The sequence below is a fragment of the Leucoraja erinacea genome, chromosome 25, assembly GCF_028641065.1.
Source record: "Leucoraja erinacea ecotype New England chromosome 25, Leri_hhj_1, whole genome shotgun sequence".
NCBI classification, from domain to species: domain Eukaryota; kingdom Metazoa; phylum Chordata; class Chondrichthyes; order Rajiformes; family Rajidae; genus Leucoraja; species Leucoraja erinaceus.
Genome location: NC_073401.1, coordinates 13,635,690 through 13,656,351, shown reverse-complemented (window position 1 = coordinate 13,656,351; position 20,662 = coordinate 13,635,690). Strand labels below are relative to the sequence as shown.

The 20,662-nt window shown below is 41.4% G+C and overlaps 1 protein-coding gene across 2 annotated transcripts; it reads right to left on the bottom strand.

The window, feature by feature from the left end:
* Positions 1-5,226: 5,226 nt before the first annotated feature.
* On the bottom strand, positions 5,227-20,620 carry ube2g1b (ubiquitin-conjugating enzyme E2G 1b (UBC7 homolog, yeast)). 2 transcript variants are annotated; one of them, XM_055655768.1, is made up of 6 exons: positions 20,359-20,620; positions 14,367-14,469; positions 13,559-13,656; positions 10,666-10,844; positions 9,896-10,002; positions 5,227-5,921 (listed from the first exon to the last, which is right to left on the bottom strand). In XM_055655768.1, exons 1-5 carry the CDS (start codon positions 20,603-20,605, stop codon positions 9,916-9,918), a joined length of 714 nt encoding a protein of 237 aa, XP_055511743.1. In that variant the 5' UTR covers positions 20,606-20,620; the 3' UTR covers positions 5,227-5,921; positions 9,896-9,915. The 2 variants fall into 2 exon arrangements, with proteins under 2 accessions (XP_055511743.1, XP_055511744.1); XM_055655769.1 differs by lacking the exon at positions 5,227-5,921 and adding an exon at positions 5,985-6,283.
* Positions 20,621-20,662: the final 42 nt, after the last annotated feature.

The window sequence follows — 20,662 nt, the reverse complement described above, 5'->3', positions numbered from 1 at the left end:
AAAGGCCTGTTGCAGTCATCGCCTCGATCCAGATTGTCCAGCGAACCGTCGTCCCTCCTCACTGGGCCCCCATTCAGCCTTTGTACTCTGGGGCGTCTCTAGCAGTTGACCACGAGGGTGCAGAAGGTAAGACCCTGGTTCTTCTTGTTTTTGGGTCTGCCATTGCCAACTCCCTCCACGCTCCTCTCCATTTCTCGGGGACGAGCAAGGTCGGCGGCTCCCTCTTAGGCAGGCGGGTTTCGCGGTAGGCGAGCCAGGCCTGATGCCGCGGTGTGGTTTGCTGACGATACAGGACGTAGGGATACATAGGTTTGTTTTAAGTTATCAGGCTATAGCTGGTAGTGTGCCAAGGAATTGGTATCTATTGGCAAGTTAATGACTTGAATAAATAGACCAAGTATTTTGTATCTTGGTTTGTTGATGTGAGAAAGAAATGAAGTTATGAGGCGATGGACTGCAGAAGGGATATGCGCGGGTTAACTGAATGGGCAAAAAGTGACATAACATGAGGAATCCTGTTTGGTAGGAATCATGGAAATATGGTAAGAAACCTTGATTAGAGAAACTAGAGGGTTATGGAATTCAAACAAAGTAGAGTCAAAGTCATGACCTCAGCGAATGACACAGCAAGCCTATCTTTTTTTAATGATACACAACACTGCAAATGAAAATGAATACTCAATTCGAGCAATTAGTTACTCTGTCTATATTTGGGTCATTTATCTGTGCTGTTAATTTGCTGGCTGAATGAGGCTCTGGTATTTTATTCGTCACATGTTTAAATTATGTTTTATTTTTAATTGTCTACTGTATATTGTTATCATTGCGAGCAAACCACCAAGGCAAATTCCTTGTACATACTTGGCTAATAAAATGTATTCAATTCAATTCAATAAATTGGCTCTATTCACTGAACCAGTTTAAAGAGACCCATCGTGTGGAAAGTCAATAATAATAGAAGAGCCTTTGTTAATACTGATAATATTTACAGATACTGGTCCTTAAACCAAAAGCTGTATTCTTCATTATCCAGGTAAACCACAAGCTTATAGGCATGAGTATTCACAGTAACAGTCTCTTCTACTTGATGATTATAAATAGGTTTGTTGCTTCTGGATGTATTTAAAAAAAAAAAAACTTGTGTAGGACTCCAATTAAAAAAGCCAAAGGATGTACTTCCCGCAGCAGCTGAAGAAACACAACCTACCACAGGCAATGATGGTCCAGTTTTACACTACCATCATAGAGTCTGTCTTCACCTTCTTCATCATGGTCTGGTTTGGCTCAGCCATCAGGCATGACATCCAGAGGCTGAAGCACATTGTTCGATCAGCCGAGAAAGTTGTTGGCTGCAGCCTTCCACTCCCTCCCATTAACAAACTGTACACTGCCAAAGGCCAGGAAGTGAATGGGTAAGATCATCTATGACCCCTCTCACCCTGACCACAAACTATTTGAAGCACTTCCCTCTGTAGCCTTTTTACTCTGCTACTGTATTTTCATGTTTAAATTATAATGCCTTATTTTTAATTGCCTACTGTATATCATGTTTGCAACCAAGCAATGCACCAAGGCCAATTCCTTCTATGTATACATACTTGGCTAATACATTTTTTTATTCATTCATTAAATTTTACTTTTAAGACATGATTTAAATGTACCCACTTTAGTTGAGCAAGTAAAAACATATTTGCTACATTTTAATCCTTTTGGAATAGGACACAAATGATGAACTTGTATTTATGAACTTTTTATGTTGAAAATATCACAAGGTGCTTCGTGTTGTGATAAACAATATTGAATCAATTCTTGAAGATAAACGGCAGAGGAGAAATAACCAAGACAACTATTCAAAAAGCTGAATCTGACGGATAAGATGGGTTTTGTCGAGGAAGATCTCAAGATGATCCAATCGGCTAAAGGCACAGTAATGAACAGAAATGCGCAAATTAGTGAAATTGGTGGCGGTTCTATCTCTTGCGCCCCAATGTTATGACTTTTGTTACAAACGAGTTAAAAACTTGGAACACGTATGAATTATGCGAGTGATTGGAGAATATTTATTGTCTTGTACGAACAGTTCTTCCAGATATGTGCTTAGTTTGGCAGTTTTGCCAAACACTCCCAAAGAATAGATTTTTCTAAAAAAAACACTGGCTGTTAAAAGACTAATAAAACTACATCAAGGCAATGTTATAATTTGGCAGGTGCTGTAAGGTAAGGTAAGGTAATTTTTTTTTTCTAGTCTCCTGCTTCTATTGGTACACAGGAGCAAATACATAATTCACATTGTTTGCCCTATTATCTATTCTGTCTCCTGAGATAACATTTATCACTACTTTCTTTAACACAGCTCAACTTTTAATGTAGAAATCATGCCCCCTCTTCCTTGTTTCAAAACTAGAAATAGGAGACTTCTTCAAAAGACCTTGAAGTGAGTAAAAATATGTAAATGAGTAGAAAAAAACTATGGAGATAATATTGTGCAGTTGAATTGCATCAATGGTGCCAAAGTAAGAATGCACATATCATAGACAATACTTGCTACAGTATTAAAGACAAGAAACTGCAAATGCTGGAATCTTGGACAAAACAAAGTGCCAGAGGACCTCTGGGTCAAGCAGCATCTGTGGAGGAAAGGGACAGACAAAGTTTGACACAATTTTATTTCATACTCTGAAGATGCCAGTTTGAAGAAGGATCCCAACCCGAAATGTTATTGGTCCATTCTCTTCACAGATGCTGCCTGACTCGCTGGGTTCCTCCAGCACTTTTTTGTTATACTCTACTAAAGAAGTTAGTTTTTTTTCACAAAAGAAAGCCCTGAGCTCCATGCAAATAGTGGTATGGAACAAAGAATAATTGATCATTGTTCAAGAGCAACAAATCGGTTAACTGTAGAGAGTTTGATGCCAGTTATGAGCAGCCTCTGAATTCCTAATTCAGGGTTAAAATAGAAAACATTGGAAATGGGTGAATAAATCGTATGCTATAGATTCTGTAAATAGTCATGATCACCTTGGTGATTTTTATGTAAGGTGATAAGATGAAAATGAACCGCAGTAGCACGAGTGGTATGCTTTAAATATAATGGGCAAGTACAATAGGAAATACAGCAGGGTGGGAACAGACACTGGCCAGGAAACAAGTTTGAGTAACAGTGTCACTTGGGTTCCAGAGTTCATTGTTGGACAACCTGAACCTTTAATGTTGTTTCTCTCAATATATTGCAGATATTTCCAGCACCTTTGCTTTTGTTTTACAACTCAAAAATAAGGATTGAAAGATGCCAGATGCAATGTAGTGTGAATGTTTGACTTTCCAATATATAGAGTTTCACCAGAATTTACAATGAGTAGAGCATTTTGGCTTATTAATCAAAATGAGACTAGATTCATCATGAATAAAGGCCAGTAGTGTTTTGATTTATGATAGCAATGAGGAGTGGAGTTGTATAATAACTTTGATTAAATTGGTCTTGCCATGAAGAAGTACATGCAAGTTTTTTACGACTGCTTTGCAGAACCGATGTTAAACCCTTAAAAGACACAATGATGGGACAATAATTTTGAAGTGAGACATTAGAAGTACCAAGAGTGAACAATGTCTTTCTGATGATATCAACAAAAGTGTACAAAAGTTAATATTTTCCACAAAATCTAGAATCATTTCTGCAAGTTGAAAAAGATTCTAGCATAAAGGCAATTCCTTCCTCAGAAATGTTGAGATTAAAATAAGTATTCATGGAGGACCTGAGTGTTCATTATTAATATCATAAATAACATGCATGTCCCACCGCGGATGAAGGAAAATAAATGTTTTGGGCCTGATCAGATATATCCAAGGACCCAGTGGGATGCTAGCTGAGAAATGGCCGGTGCCCTGGCTGAGATCTACGATTCATCTTAAGACACAGGTGAGGTGCTGGAAGACTGGCTAATGTTGTGCCTCTATTTAAGATGGGCTGCAAGGAAAAACCTAGTAACTATAGACCTATGAGCTGAACACCTGTGGTAACTTGCCTACTGGAGAGTATTCTGAGTATACATATATGCCTATGTGAACTTCAGCGAGGCAGTTGATAGGTTCCGTGTGGTAGGCTGCTCTGGAAGGTTAGATAGCATGGGATCCAGGGAGAGCTAGCCAACTGCCCAGAAAATTGGCTTCATGGAAGGAGGCAGAGTGACAGTAGAAGGTTGTTTTTCAGACTGGTAGATTGTGACGAGTGGTATGCCTCAAGGATCAGTGCTGGCCTATGACGGTTGTGTTTATATCAACGATTTGTATCGTTGTTAGTGATAGGGTAAATGCACAGTTATTTACCCAGAGTAGGGAAATGCAGAACCAGAAGACATGGGTTTTAGGTGAGAGGAAAAAGAGTTAACAGGAACTTGAGGGGCAACTTTTATGGAACGTGTTGGCACAGGAGGTAGTGGAAACGAGTATTATAACAACATTAAAAGACATTTGGACAGATACATGGATAAGAGAGGTTTAGAGGGATATGGGCCAAACCCAGGCAGGTAGGACTAGTTAGATGGGGCATCTTGGTCAGCATGGGGAAGTTAGGCCAATGGCCCAGTTTCCATGGTGCATGACTATGGATTAAAGGTGCAGTAAAAATGGGAGCCACTTTGCATAAAGTCTCAAATAACAATAAACAGCAAGTCAACCTAATTGTAGATGGGTAGACCATCAGAATGATTTCCTCTTTCAATAATATCATGCAATCGTAAAGGTCCGGTTTAAACTAACAAAATACAGCACTATGGACCTGTTGAGTGAAATGGCCTGGTCAATGCTGTAAATGGGCATTACATATAACATTATCAATCCTTCGCGTGCAGTTGTCTCAGCTGGTGCTCTGAAATTGTTATAAAAATGTTTAAATGGTAGACTACGTTTAAATTCAAAATGCAAAAGCAGCTTTGAAAAAGCATTAGCAAGCTGCTACACTGCACCAGAACACACTGCAGCCCAAACTGATATTTTGATTGTAATACCAATCAGTTTCTAAATAAGTAAATCACTTTGAGTTCAAATTTCCAAGTGTTTTGGATTCTGTTTTTCACTTAGGCACACCAAAATGAATTTGACTGTGAAAATAATGGAGTTCTAAATTACACTTATTTGTACAATTATATTTGCCACTTCTTTTGGCTGTCTTGTTATATTCATAATTGTAAGACCATGACAGACAGAACCATTGGTGACACAACCAACCTCTACAATAAATTTGGTTTATTAGGCTCAGATCAAATATAGAAAGAATTAAAGATGAATAATTTTAGTCATATTTTCCAGCAAGAAAAACAGCAAATAACATCCCGAATGGCTCCTGATAATAATCTAAATGTGTAGTTATTCAAAAATAAGTCTTACATATAATTTACAAATATATGGCAACAAGTGCAGTAACGGCAACTGCCTCTGCACTTCCTGAAATTGCTCAAATGGCTTAACTGGGAAACTGGAAGGTATTTTGAGTTATCCCTCTTATCCCGAGCTCTGAACTATTACTGTACCTAGAAGATTTGTCTGCAAAACTGCTGATCTAGAAATGCTACCTAATGATTCAGCAAATTACTTTTAGGCAAACGCAGCAGCACTCTTAAGAAGTGCAAAGATAAGCCTCACTTAATGTGACAGATTCGCGACCAAATCCAAAATATACCTAAATGAATACAACTAATTCTTGGTGGGAGCAGAAAATAACAGAGATGAAACTTAAGGTATTTTAAAACATTTTTGTTGCTATCAATTGCGGGGGATGGGGGGCACAATTCTTCTCAGTGAGTGTTTCTCTCTGGGATGAGGGCTTCTCTGTGTCCAAGCTTATCAGCGTAGAATTCTGAGCTGCAGGCTGGCATCCACAATATCAGCGGCCAGTGAGAAATGAGGTTTCTTCTCTTTCATGACTCCTAAAAATAGATTTAAAATCACAGATAATATCAATGGTCATTTTTTTTTTTTTTAAAGTCACCCTATTGGGTTTGAAGAACTCCTTTCCATTATTATTTCACAAACACAGTGTATTTAAGAAAGGACTATACAAGCTGTTCTTGTCACCACTGGGTCGCATACAGCCGAATGTGGATTCTTGCAAGAATTTTTTCTCAAACAAGTGGAAACCATGGTGGAGTGGTAGATAGCGCTGGAGACCCGAGTTCGATCCTGATTATATGCTGTATGCATGTTCTCCCTGTGACTGCATGGGTTTTCTTTAGGTGCTCCGCTTTCTTCCCACATTCCAAAGGCATGCAGGTTTGTAGGTTAATTGGCTCTATAAATAGTGAAAAAAATACTATATTTTACTTTTCCTCGACCCTCCTCATCTGATTGCATGTCTGCACCCTTCATGTCACCTCTAGCCTTTGATACTCCTTTGCCAATCACACCTCTTCTTTGTGGGTTCACCCATCACTTGCCTGTTTTCGCCCCATCCCTTCCCCTCACTCCTTTTTTCCAGCTTTTCCCCTCAACTGCATCCATCAGAAGAAGGGTCCTGACCTGAAACATCGCCTGTTAATTTCCCTCCATGGATGCTGCCCGGCACTTTGTTTTTGATATTAATGACTTGGATCTGGTTATATTTAACACCTTTTTAATATTTGGAAGCGTGGTAAACAATGAGGAGAGCAATTAACTGTTAAAAGAATGTAGACAGTTGAAAGACCGACAGAATTGATGGATACATGATAGATTACATTTAATGCAGAAAGGTGTAGACTGATGCATTATGTTAGGAAGAACACAAAGTGATAATGAGTACAAAGAGTACAATTTTACAAGGTGTCCAGGGTAGGCACAGGTATATGGAGAGATATGGATCATGTGCAGGGAGAGGAGATTTGTTTAACTTGGCATCATGTTCAACATGGACATTGAGGACTGAAGGATATGTTCCTTTGCTGTAGTGTTCTGTGTTCTTTGAATAGTGTTCTATGAATATATATATAAATATGCTCAAGTTTTTTTAAAGTGATTAAAAGAAAATATGGGATCCTGAAGTTTATAGGTAAAGGCCAAGGAACAAAAACCACAGGATCTCGACACATTAGTTCACTCACAATGAGAGTATTGTGTCCACTACTGATCACTGTACCACAGGCAGGCTGTGAAAGCCCTAGGAGAGAAGATTCACCATTTATTCCCTTAGATTTAGGGACTTGGGTTATATGGATAAACTGGACAGGCTGAGATTTTTCTCCTTAAAGCAGACAGTATAGAGGTGAATCGATAAGTTTTCAATATCAGCCAGGCTGGGCAAGGTGAATAAGGGAAACTGTTAGCAGAAGGTTGGGAGCCGGAAAGCACAGATTTAAAGTGATGGGCAAAAGAATGAAGAAAAGATCTTTAATGCAGCAGGACTCATGATCTCAAATTCCCCACCTGAAACGATGGCAGAAACAAATTCAATAGCGAGTTTCAAAACAGATTCACATGAACAAGGAAGAAAAACTGCAGGGCCATGGACTGAAAGGGTTGGCGTTTGATGAGGATGTGTTGGGCTGCGTGACTCGACGGGACTGGAACTGTGGAACGGGATCAATTAGATTGCTCTTACAGTGGGCTAACATGGAAAGGGGCTAAAAGACCACCTCCTCAGCAAAGAGAGCCCACTACTTAAGAGCTCTGTGCGGGGGAAGATAGCTCTGTATTAATTATATTATGTAAATGTCTATCATAAGCATTCGTAAGCAAACTTAAAGTTGTGCTTAATGTCAGACCTTTAGAAGAGCAGCAGCCAGACCAGCGAGTGGGTGGATTGGCTGAAGGAAGGCTTTCTCCTAGGTGAGTAAAGTTCAGGAGGTTTAAGAAGAGAGCCAAGAGTCAGCCCGGGGCAATTACCTTGAAGGTCGCAGAGGAGCAGCAGCCAGACTAGCGAGTGGGTGGGTACACAAAATTGCTGGAGAAACTCAGCGGGTGTAGCAGCATCTATGGAGCGAAGGAAATAGGCAACGTTTCGGGCCGAAACCCTTCTTCAGACTGATCAGACTGAGTAGCGAGTGGGTGGCTTGGTTGAGACATCATAATTAGTTGTGTGGATCGTTGACTTGATTAGATAAAATGAAGCAGCTCAAGGGGAGCGGCCTTGTTGGGGGGGGGAAGTGCCTTGGTGAGGTAAAGTGCGAGTCTTCGGCTCAAGAGTCTTCGGCAAGGAGGCTGAGATAAGGAGGATACACTTGAATCGGTTGTTTAATTTAATTTAACTTGTGATAGCAGGAATGTTATTGCAGTGCATTTGTTGCAGGATACGGGAGGTTAGGGGCCTCTTGGGAGATGTCGGGGCAGACGACGCATCCAGTCTGAGCGGCGGACAGGTCTGTTATTAAAGATGTTAAAGCAGCGCATTTGGAAAGCAGTGACGGGATCGGTTAGTCAGCATGGACTTATGAAGGGGAAATCATGCTTGACTAATCTTTTGGAATTGTTTGAGGATGTAACAAGTAGAATGGATAAGACAGCTAGTGGATGTGGTGTATCTGGACTTTAAAAAGCCTTTGACAGGAAGCAAAGAGTGGGAATTAGTTTCAGTATGACAGGCAGTGACTAGTGGGGTGCCGCATGGCTCGGTGCTGGAACCCCAGTTGTTTACAATATATATTAATGATTTGGGCAAGGGAATTAAATGTTAAATCTCTAAGTTTGCGGATGACACAAAGCTGGATGGCAGTGTAAGCTGCGAGAAGGATGCTAAAGGAGTGGGCAGAAGCATGGCAGGTGCAGTATAATGTGGATAAATGTGAGGTTATTCACTTTGGTGGCAAGAACAGGAAGGCAGATGATCTGAATTGTGTCAGATTAGGAGAAGAGGAGGTGCAACGAGACCTGGGTGTGCTTGTACATCAGTCACTGAAAGTCAGCATGATGCAGGTACAGCAGGCAGTGAAGAAAGCTAATGGCATGTTGGCCTTAATTGCAAGAGGATTTGAATTTAGGAGCAAGGAGGTCCTACTGCAGTTGTACAGGCCCTGGTGAGATCGCACCTGGAGTATTGTGTGCAATTTTGGTCTCCTAATTTGAGGAAGGACATTAGTGCTATTGAGGGAGTGCAGCATAGATTCACCAGGTTCATTCCCGGGATGGCATGACTGACATATGGTGAAAGAACGGGTCGACTGGTCTTGTATTCGCTGGTATTTAAAGGAAGAGAGGGGATCTTATAGAAATATATAAAATTCTTAAGAGGATTGGACAGGGTGGATGCAGGAAGAGGAGAAAAGCTCACCCTTTGTGTTCTCATACATGACACACAAAATTAACATGCAGGTAAAGCAAATAATTAGAACAAACATTAACTTTCCAATTATTTTGCAAGAGATAGTAGGAAAGAAAGCACTTCCACTACTACTGCAACAAGACCTTGCTGAAACCACATCCCAACTACTATGTACAGCTTTGGTTTCCTTATTTAAGAAGGGATGTACATGCATTGGATACAGTTCACAATATGTTTGAAACCTGAAACGTCACCCATTCCTTCTCTCCGTAGAGATGGTGCCTGTCCCGCTGAGTTATTCCAGCTTTTTGTGTCTACCAGAGGCCATATTTCCATAATAAAAGGTCATCCATTTAAGGCAGATGAGAGGGGATTACTTCTCTCAGGGGAACATATTTTTAAAATGCTCTACACTCATTTAATGGAGGCTGAGCCATTGAATATATTCAAGGTTGATGTACATTTATGTATTAAAGGAGAGTCAAGGATACGGAGAACAGGCATGATTTTGTTGAATAGTGGCACGGAACAGAGGGACTGTCCAACTTGCTCGTGTTTCTCATTTATATTCTGATATTAAAAGAAAATAAATGAATGATAGATCAAATAATTCAATATTTTGTCACAATATGAATACAGCTTATTCAGTTAGGAGTTTTCACAAACACTTACCACAAAGTTGGAGGAAGAATTCACTCAAATGCCATTTCTTGGCTTTTTCTTACACACCGAGCAACTTTCTTCTTGAATTCACCCCAAGGATCATCTCGCCATTCTTTCTGCATGAAAGGATGACAATTGTAGTTTAAAATTGTCAGCTCCAGTTTTACAGAGGAAAAAGTTGGTTCAACTGATTTCTTTTATTCAACTGATGTACGAATCAAACTGGAAATGACGTATTTAATTTGTTTTTCTTCATCTCTTAAACTCCTGACTAGGTTTGATACTGAGTTTTCTTATCTCTATCCGCACACATTTGGTTTTCCCAAGAAATCAATCCCTAAGGAGTTAGAAACATAGAAACATAGAAATTAGGTGCAGGAGTAGGCCATTCGGCCCTTCGAGCCTGCACCGCCATTCAATATGATCATGGCTGATGATCATCCAACTCAGTATCCCGTACCTGCCTTCTCTCCATACCCTCTGATCCCCTTAGCCACAAGGGCCACATCTAACTCCCTCTTAAATATAGCCAATGAACTGGCCTCGACTACCCTCTGCGGCAGAGAATTCCAGAGATTCACCACTCTCTGTGTGAAAAAGGTTCTTCTCATCTCGGTTTTAAAGGATTTCCCCCTTATCCTTAAGCTGTGACCCCTTGTCCTGGACTTCCCCAACATCGGGAACAATCTTCCTGCATCTAGCCTGTCCAACCCCTTAAGAAATTTGTGAGTTACTAATCACCTGGCCAATGAAAAAATGAATAATTCTTAAATACTTACTGCAGCATCAACATTAGCAGGGGAGTCACTGTTGGGATCAGCCAGCATAGAGATGACACTGATGAGAATAGTCTCCACAGTGTGAATGGGTAGCCAACGTTCCTCAGGTTTCTCATAACCAAATTTATCCTCACCGGGGTCGTGCAGAATTGAAATGCAAACATCGCCATTCTTACCAACTGTAAAATGAAAAGTGGTTTGATTGGTCCTGAGTTTTATCAATGAAATGCAAAGCTATGACAGGTAATATAAAATCAACAGCTCATTAAGGTACAGTGACGTATAAACTGAATGCAGGCACCTGAACCATCCTTCCAACAACTAGAGAGTGATCCTGAGCTACTATCTACCTCATTGAAGACCCCTGGACCATCTTTAATCTGACTTTACCTTGCACTAAACATTATTCCTTATATTATGTATTTGGACACTGTGAATGGCTCGATTGTAATCATGTATAATCTCTCCGCTGACTCGTTTGCATGCAACAAAAAGCTTTTCACTGTACCTTGATATACGTGACAATAAACTAAACCAAAAACAATAACTACTAGATATGTGGACGCATTCTGTTTAATTCTATTTATAGCAGTTTATGTAACTTTACAACACCCCATTGTAAAATACATTCACAGTTTTACCAATCTACAAATATCAGGGAAAGCATTTCAAAATCAGTTATAACTGCAAAAAATATTTTGTACAATTAAATAAATTGTGTATTATTCTAAACCTTCCCTGAACAAAAAAACAAAGATTTAAAAAAATTGTTGATGCAAAAGATTTGATATAAAAATGGAAAATGCTGGAACATTCAGCAGGTCAGGTTGCATCCATGGAAAGAGAAGTAGAGTTATGCCCCTGTCCCACTTATGAAACCTGAACGGAAACCTCTGGAGACTTTGCGACCCACCCAAGGTTTCCGTGCGGTTCCCGGAGGTTTTTGTCAGTCTCCCTACCTGCTTCCACTACCTGCAACCTCCGGCAACCACCTGCAACCTCCTGGAACCTCATGGAAACCTTGGGTGGGGTGCAAAGTCTCCAGAGGTTTCCGTTCAGGTTTTCTAAGTGGGACAGGTGCATTAATGTTTCAGGTCTACAATCCTTCATTAGAATGGAAAACAAAAAAAAGTCAGTTTAACTGCAGCGATAGTGAGAACAAAGGGAATATCCCTGAAGGTCGAGTCTAAATGGATTAATGTGACAGTCAGTAGCAGATTCTGGTTCTTTGTCTTTGGGCTGTGCCAATACACCGGGCTACATTAATAGAGAGAGCACCTTTGCTCAGTCCTACTCCACACACCAAGAATGGAGTTCCCAGAGTCCTCATCTTCCACTCACCAGATCCTGCATTCAAAAGACTCTCCTTGAATACCCGTCCAACCAGGTTCTACACTAGACACAAACGTGCCGCCACCCTTTCTGTATTTCAAATAAATCATTCCCATTGCTTATTCACTCTTCTATCTCGTCCAATCGCTCCTAATGGTATTTTACTAAGCATTCAGTGCAATTGTCCTTTAATCTTTTCCCTTCTCCTATCGAGGATCCAGCCTTCCTAGGTGACGCAATTTTTACGAGCACTTCTTCCAATACTGTTAGTGTAGTCTCCTCCATACTGGAGAAACCAAGTGCAGATTTAGTAGACACAAGGAACTGCAGATGCTGGTTTACAAAATAAGGCACAAAGTGTTGCAGTAACTCAACAGGTCAGGCTGCATCCAATACTGGTGTTGGCACATTTACAGTTGCAGACAGTAAAAGCAAGGAACTGCAGATGCTGAGGAACTGAGTCCTGACCCAAAAAGTCACCTACCCGTGTTCTCCAGGAATGCTGCCTGACCCGCTGAGTTACTCCAACACTTTGTGAAGATTCGGTAACTGAAAGCAAGAGCTCCACAATGGAGTTGACAGGAGTGACTACATGCTTCCACTTGCCTGCCACTTTAATTCTCCATCCCACTCCAACCTATCTGACTGCATCCTCTTGCACTATTACAACAAGGCACATTACAAACTTGAAGAACAACACCTCATTTTCCATCTGGGCACGTTTGAGTCTTCTGAGCTCACTACTGAGTTATCCAACATTCAGTGACTCTTTCTTCCTATCATATCAGAACTCTCCCACCAGTTGTCTACCTGTAATTTAAATTGTCTCTCTCCATTAGTAAGCCCATGTCCAAAAACCATACTATAAGTAATGTATAAAGAAGAATCCCTTATAACAGTCATATTATCCCATTTGGTGTTGCCCCATCAGAGATTGGTTCAACCTATCGGTCCCCCACTCCCTCAGCAACTGAAAACTAGGGTACACGTCACCTGTTCATGTTCTCCAGAGATGGCTGCCTGAGTTACTCCAGCAATCTGTGTATTTTTTTTGTATAAACAAGCATCTGCAATCCATATAACTTCTTCTCAGTTTTTCCCAGTTCTCACAAAGAGTCTTGTATTTGAAGTTAACCAAATTAACCATCTTTCATCTACAGGTGCCGCCAGATCTGCTGAATGCTTTCAGCGTTTTCTGTTTTCAATCCCTCAAATATAAAGCAAGAACTGTACTTTCTATCCTAAACTCTAACTGTTAATTTAACCCAGCTATTCTTGCTGCTGAGTTTGTCAGTATTGGCCACATGGAGCTAGAGGATTGCATAAAACATTTGTAGGATTTAATCCATTATATAAATTCTCTCTCAAGTGGGTATCAACTTTGTGATCTCCACGCTCATAATCAAGTCCAGAAACTGGACTACAGTTTACACTACCTTTGATACTTAAGAGATTCAAATGGTTATAAAATAAAACAAGACACAAACTTCATCTTTCGTGTTATAGGTTTAAAAGTGATAATTCAATCAATATGTTTGATATCATAAATAGACATATTTACCATTTGGATGCCAGATTTCTGTGATGAAACTCATCTTTGGCGGCCGCAAAGGGTAATCATTGGGAAAGGTAAGGTGAGCTTTGAAGAATCCACCCTCACTAGGAAAAATAAATTAAAAAGGATGAATAAAAGCATGTCCTTTTAGTGTGGGATATATCGTATATATCCCATGTTGTATAAGATATTGCTGAATAATAGAATATTTTCCTAATCAGTCTCCTAGATGTCACGAACATCACAAAATTCAGTCAAATTATATTAACCTGCCCCACGAGACAAGGAATTGTAAAAAGTGGCTTTTAAATGCAAGCAATATATCAGCATCCACGGCAAATTTGCTGGAAAATTAAAATGTATTAAGGGACTTAAGTTCTGCACAACCTTGGAACAAAGAAATTCTTACTTAAGTATGTTACTTAACAACAGAATCCCCAAGAGTTAAATCAGACCTAAAACGAGTGGTCATAGCTAGGGTGAAAAATCTGCATTTACCTTGCTTTTAACCTCTTCATCATTTATCAAAGTGCCTCACAGTCAATGCACTTCTTAAGTGGAAGTATTGAAGTGAAGTAAACCATGTAAATTAGTACATGATGCAGTTACCAAATCCCAGATTACCCATACCTGAAGAATGGTCTTTTGATTTGGTATCAAGATCCTGATACTTTCCAAGTATAGAAATATCTGTAACAATACCAACTTTCTTGATATTGTAACGGTACCGACCTTCCAAAAACGAAAGTTAAGTGGTTAATTTTCATTTCAGTTAGTATTTCAGCTTAGTTCACTTTTGGTGTTACAAACTTACAAAAGAGTATCGGGTGGGCCAATGATGACAACTTCCCATCGGTATATGTCGTCATCATCTATTAATCCAGCAGAAAACCCATCCACTGGATTCTTATTTAGTTCTTGGGAGAAAGAAGACACACAAATGAAACAGTGTCATAAGAAATTTTAAATTAACCAGAAACAATGCTTTTGTCGGAAGGGTCCCGACCTGAAACATCACCTATCCATTTTCTCCAGAGATGCTGCCTGACCTACTGAATTACTCCAGCATTTTGTGTCTATCTTTGGTATAAACCAGCACCTGCAGTTCCTTTTTATTACATTATTATTGCTTTTGTATAAATGGATTAGGATTAGGATTTGCTGCATTTGGGTCATTAAATTGGCAAAATAAAACATATCAAGTGGTTTGAAGGTAGACACAAAATGCTGGAGTAACTCAGCGGGTGAGGCATCATCCCTGGAGAGAAGGAATGGGCGACATTTCCGGTCGAGACCCTTCTTCAGGCTCCATAAAATGCTGGAGTAACTCAGCTGGTGAGGCAGCATCTCTGGAGAGAAGGAATGGGCGACGTTTCGGGTCGAGACCCTTCTTCAGTTATCAAGTGGTCTTTTCCTTCACCCCTTGGGATGTTGAAGAGAAATAAAAACTAATTTCTAAATCTGGAAGTTGAATTTGGTATTCCAATCCAATTATAAAGGTTAAAAAAAAAAACAAAGTGCTGGTGTAACTCAGCTGGTCAGGCAGCATCTCTGGAGGACATGGACAGGTTTCATTTCAGGTTGGCACCCTTCTTCACACTGCGGTCCAGGATGTCCTGACCCAAAATACCACCTATCCATGTCCTCCAGAGATAAGTTCGGACCCACTATATTACCACAGCACTTTGTGGGTTTTGTTTGGTAAACAAACATCTGCAGTTCCTTGTTTCTAGATTATAAAGGTTAGTTTTGAACATGACTATATTGAACCTTTTGTGGGTTAGCGTGCAAAGAGTATAAACTCTTATTTGGCACGTGATTAGGAGACTGCAAGCTTTCGTTCATTTTTCAAAAATGCCTTCTGTTAGTACCATTAAAAATATATTGTTAGAAAAGGAAGTGTTACAGATTAAAAACATTTTCTGAACAGAATATTCACTCCATACCAGAAAATAACCTTTTCACACAAAGAGTGGTGGGTGTATGGAATGAGCTGCCAGAGGAGATAGTTGAGGCAGGGACTATTGCAACATTTTAGAAAGTTTGACAGGTACACAGATAGGACAAGTTTGGAAGGATATGGGCCAAATGCAGGCAGGTGGGACCAGTGTAGCTGGGGCATGTTGGCCAGTGTGGGCAAGTTGAACCAAAGGGCCTGTTTTCAGGTTGTACGAGTCTAAATACATATATACGTAAATATTCTTCCATTTCAACTGCCAGTCTACAGCCCAAATATTTTAAAACTAAGATAAGTCAGCATCTGATTGTTCAAAAATTCTGATGAGCCAGCAACTGGCTTGCTCATGAGTACAGAATGTAAGCCACGGTCTAGAGTGCACGCAGACTATGCAACTAGAGCCATGGGTCCAGAGTACAGGCCAGATGAAGCAAGAATCCAGATCTCAAACACCAGGAGTCATGAACATGTACAAGTTTGCAGCTAAAGTTGTAAATGCATTCCCCACTCCATTGCAACTCACTGGGTCAATTGGAAAATATATTATACCATCATGTAAAGAAACAATAAAACAAAAGTATGCTACGATAATGTGGAAAGCTTGCCAGCCAGCCACCAAAGTGCAAAGAGTGCTAGATTATCAAGAGTTAGTAACTGCCAAAGTAAAAGATGGATTTAAAAAATCTTATTTAGCCAAATAAAAGGTGGACAAAAAATGCTGGAGAAACTGAGCGGGTGAGGCAGCATCTATGGAGAGAAGGAATAGGCGACGTTTTGGGTCGAGACCTTTCTTCAGACTGATAACTCTTAGCCAAATAAAAGCATCACCAAATATTATCTAAAAACTATTTTTGCCATGAGCAAAACACAAAGTGCTGGAGTAACTCAGTAGGTCAGGCAGCAACTGTAGAGGGAATGGACAGGCAGCATCTTGGGACGGGACCATTCACAACGGTCCGAAAGAGGTTCCTAACTTAAATGTCATCTAGCTATTCCCTCCACAGATGCCAAACCCACTACCTGCTCCCTCGACCCTCTCCCCACTCCCCTGCTGAAGTCCTGCCTCCCCGTTCTCTGCCCCTACCTCACTAATCTCTTCAACTCCTCATTGTCCCAAGGAATTGTCCCCTCCGCTTTCAAAACTGCTGCTGTCACACCAATCTTAAAGAAACCTGGTCTTGATCCCTCCTCTCTCATTAACTACCGCCCAATCTCAAACCTCCCCTTTCTTTCAAAAACCCTGGAGCGTATCGTTGTGTCACAACTTCATTCCCACCTCCTTGCGTATAACCTACTTGAACCCCTCCAATCTGGCTTTCGCCCCCTCCATAGCACAGAAACTGCTCTCCTCAAAGTCCTCAACGACCTCCTCACCTCTGCTGACACTGGTTCCCTCAACATCCTCATCCTCCTCGACCTGAGCGCAGCCTTTGATACAGTGAACCATAACATCCTGCTCACCAGACTCAAAGACCTCGGCATTGAAGGTTCTGCACTCAGCTGGCTCCGTTCCTACCTTTCCAACAGATCCCACTTCATCTCTCTCCACAACCACACCTCTGCTACAGCCACAGTCACTCAAGGCGTTCTCCAAGGCTCCGTACTCGGCCCCCTCCTCTTCATCATCTACATCCTCCCCCTTGGTCAGATACTCCGCCACTTCAACCTGGACTTCCACTGTTACGTCGATGACACCCAGATCTACCTCGGCACCAAATCCCCCCACAACCCCCCCTCTCCCATATCAACTCCTGTTTGTCAGCTATAAAAACCTGGATGCAACATAACTTCCTCAAACTCAACAGCGATAAGACAGAATTCCTCCTCATAGGCTCCAAATCCACCCAGCAAAATCAATAACCCCACTCTCACCATCGACGGCACCACTGTCTCCCCATCTCCGCAACCTTGGTGTGATCTTTGATTCCACCCTCTCCCTTGAGCCTCACATCCGCCATGTCATTAAAACCTCCTTCTTTCACCTCCGCAACATTGCCAAACTCAGACCCTCTCTCACACCTCCCGCTGCTGAAAGACTCATCCATACCTTCATCTCCTCCCGACTGGACTACTGCAACTCACTTCTCCTTGGCATCAGCTCCACCTACATCAACCGACTCCAACTGGTCCAGAACGCAGCCGCCTGACTCATCACCCACACCAAATCCTGGCATCACATCACTCCAGTCCTCAAACAACTTCACTGGCTTCCCATCTCCCACCGGATTACCTACAAAATCCTGGTCCTCACCTACAAAGCCCTCCACCATCTGCCCCCCCCCCCCATATCTCACTGACCTCCTCTCCCCCTACCAACCCTCACAGTCCCTCAGATCCACATCAGCCGATCTCCTCTCGATCCACAAGTCCAACCTCCGCGGTTTTGGGGACAGAGCCTTCTCCAGGGCAGCTCCCAGGCTCTGGAACTCCCTCCCCCAACTGATCCGCAATTCCGTGTCCCTCACCATCTTCCAATCCCGCCTCAAGACCCATCTCTTCACCTCTGCCTATCCTTAGCCCCACGTTCCCCTCCCTTTTCATCTGTGCATTAATTGCCTCATATTGTGTTTTGAATTGTATTCTGTCTTTAATTTGTGTACTAGTCATGTCTCTACTATTTATTTCATTCCCCTGACATGTTTTTCCTCTACTTGCTAAATTTTTGTAAGGTGTCCTTGAGACTCTTGAAAGGCGCCCATAAATAAAATTTATTATTATTATTATTATTAGATGCCGCCTGACCCACTGAGTTCCTCAAGCATGTTGTGTTTTGCTCAAGATTCCAGACTCTGCAGTTCCTGTGTCTCTATTTCTGTCATAAGATCATATAATAATTGTAATTGACATCATGGGCTACTGGTCAATGTTTCACATTCATGTTTGCAGCGTTCAAAGAACAAATCCAAGTAGGTAATCAATACATTTTTCATAAAAAACAGAAATGGCTGGAAACACTTCAGGTCCAGAGGAGGTTTACAAGAATGATCCCAGGAATTAGTAGGCTAACCTATGATGAGCATTTGTCGGCACTGGGCCTGTACTCGCTAGAGTTTAGAAGAAGAGGGGGGACCTCATTGAAACATACAGAATAATGTTTTCATTAGTGGGAGAGTCTAGAACTAGAGGTCATAGCTTCAGAATTAAAGGACGTTATTTTAGGAAGGAGATGGGAGACATTTCTTTAGTCAGAGGGTGGTGAATGTGGGACAGAAGGCTGTAGAGGTCGTCAGTGGATATTTTTAAGGCAGTGATAGATAAATTCATGATTAGTAGAGGTTATGGGGAGAAGGCAGGAGAATGGGGTTAGGAGGAAGAGACAGATCAGCCATGGTTGAATAGCGGAGTAGACTTGATGGGCCGAATGGCCTATTTCTACTGCTATTCCTTATGACCTTATGACACTGCAGGCCATGTAGCTTCTGTGGAAAAGAGAAAGAGTTAGTGCTTCAGGTTAAAAATACTTCATCAACTGTTATAATGGTAGTGAATGATGGCAGGAAAGATGTTTCTTGCATGCATGATCAGATGACCATAAGACGGGGTCAGAATTAGGCCCTTTGTCCCATCGAGTCTACTCCACCATTCAATTATGACTATCAATTTTCCCCCGTTAACCCCATTCTCCTGCCTTCTCCCTGTAACCTTTGATGCCCTTACTAATCAAGAATCTATCAATCTCTGGTTTAAAAATACCCAATGACTGGGCCTCCAGTCATCTGTGACAAGGAATTCCACAGATTCACCACCCTCTGGCTAAACTCCTCTAAAGAATTACTACTGGCTAAAAAAAATCCTTCAGATGCTGAAAACCTGAAACAAGAAAACAGAAAATACTGTTAAGCCTCAGGTGGCCTGGTAGCAACAGTGGAAAATCTAACAATTCAGATCAATTATCTGCCATTATCACATCTGAAAACGGAGAGGTAGCAAGTTCTGAAACGTTAGGACAATTCCTTTCTGCTCAACCTGACAATTATTTTGGACACAAGGAACTGCAGATGTTAGAATACTGAGTAAAACAGTTTGCTAAAGGAATTCAGTGGAAGGAATGGACAGAGAGCGTTTTGGGTCCAGTCCCTTCTTCAGATTTAATGATGATCATATTAATGATAATGAAGATTTTTTTTGGGGGGGAGGGGTTGGGGATAAATCAAAGTTACAACACAATGGCTAGCAAAAATAACAGATGACAATGGTCTAAAACATACAGGAGGGAGAAATTGATGCACTAATATGAATAAATATCAATAGTAACAGTCTCGATTTAAAGTCAGGAAGAATTGAAACAATAAAAGGAATAAATATCACCAGTGGCAGTCTCGATTTAAAGTCAGGAAGAAATGAAACACTAAAGGGAGTAAATATCAATAGTGACAGAGTCTCGAGTTAAAATTAGGAAGAATTTAAATACTGATAAGAATAAATATCAATAGTGACAGAGTCTCGAGTTAGACAGGAAGATTTGATCCACTAGTAGGAATAAATGTTTATATCGACCTAATTGAAGTTAGTCGGTCAGGAGGAATTCACACATTACTATTGAACACAAAGATAGACGCAAAATGCTGGAATAACTCAGCTGGACTGGCAGCATTTTTGTGGAGAAAGAATGGATGACGTTTCGGGTCGAGACCCTTGTTCAGACTGAGAGTCAGGGAAACGAGAGGTACAGACAGTGATGTAGAGAGATAAAGAACAAATGAATGAAAGATATGCAATAAAGTAACGATTATAAAGGAAACAGGCCATTGTTAGCTATTGAACATCACTTGCATGTTTCACACCACAGGCGACAGGGAGGAGCTACTGGTCGAGGCTGAGCCGCCACAACCTCCAGCGATGCACGTACCTGCCAGCTGTTTCCTGAGGAGCAGGGTCGACTGGTCGTTCATCATTGGAGAGGGCGTGAGGGCAGGTACAGTATCAGAAACAGGTAGCAAAAGTAAAGCAAGTTTGTGAGGTAGAAGGTGAGGAACGCCCGCTGCACGTCCAGCTGGCCGTAGCCGAGGCGCTCGCCGCCTGCAGGCTGAGGCTGAGGCCGCGGCCTGTGAGCCTCCCGCGTCCCCACCCCCCTCTCCGGCATCCGTGCCGCACATGCGCGACGCCGGCCTAGCAACGGCCGCACCGCGCCTCCCCCCCGCCTAGCAACAACG

What these genes read in the sequence shown, in the direction of transcription:
- ube2g1b (XM_055655768.1), bottom strand. Translation starts at nt 20,605, where the DNA reads ATGTGCGGCACGGATGCCGGAGAGGGGGGTGGGGACGCGGGAGGCTCA. An exon ending in CCTCAGGAAACAGCTGGCAG is followed by an intron (nt 14,470 to 20,358) that starts GTACGTGCATCG and finishes CTTTCTCCCAAG; the next exon opens with AACTAAATAAGAATCCAGTG. An exon ending in CTGCTAATGTTGATGCTGCA is followed by an intron (nt 10,003 to 10,665) that starts GTAAGTATTTAA and finishes CCTTTCATGCAG; the next exon opens with AAAGAATGGCGAGATGATCC.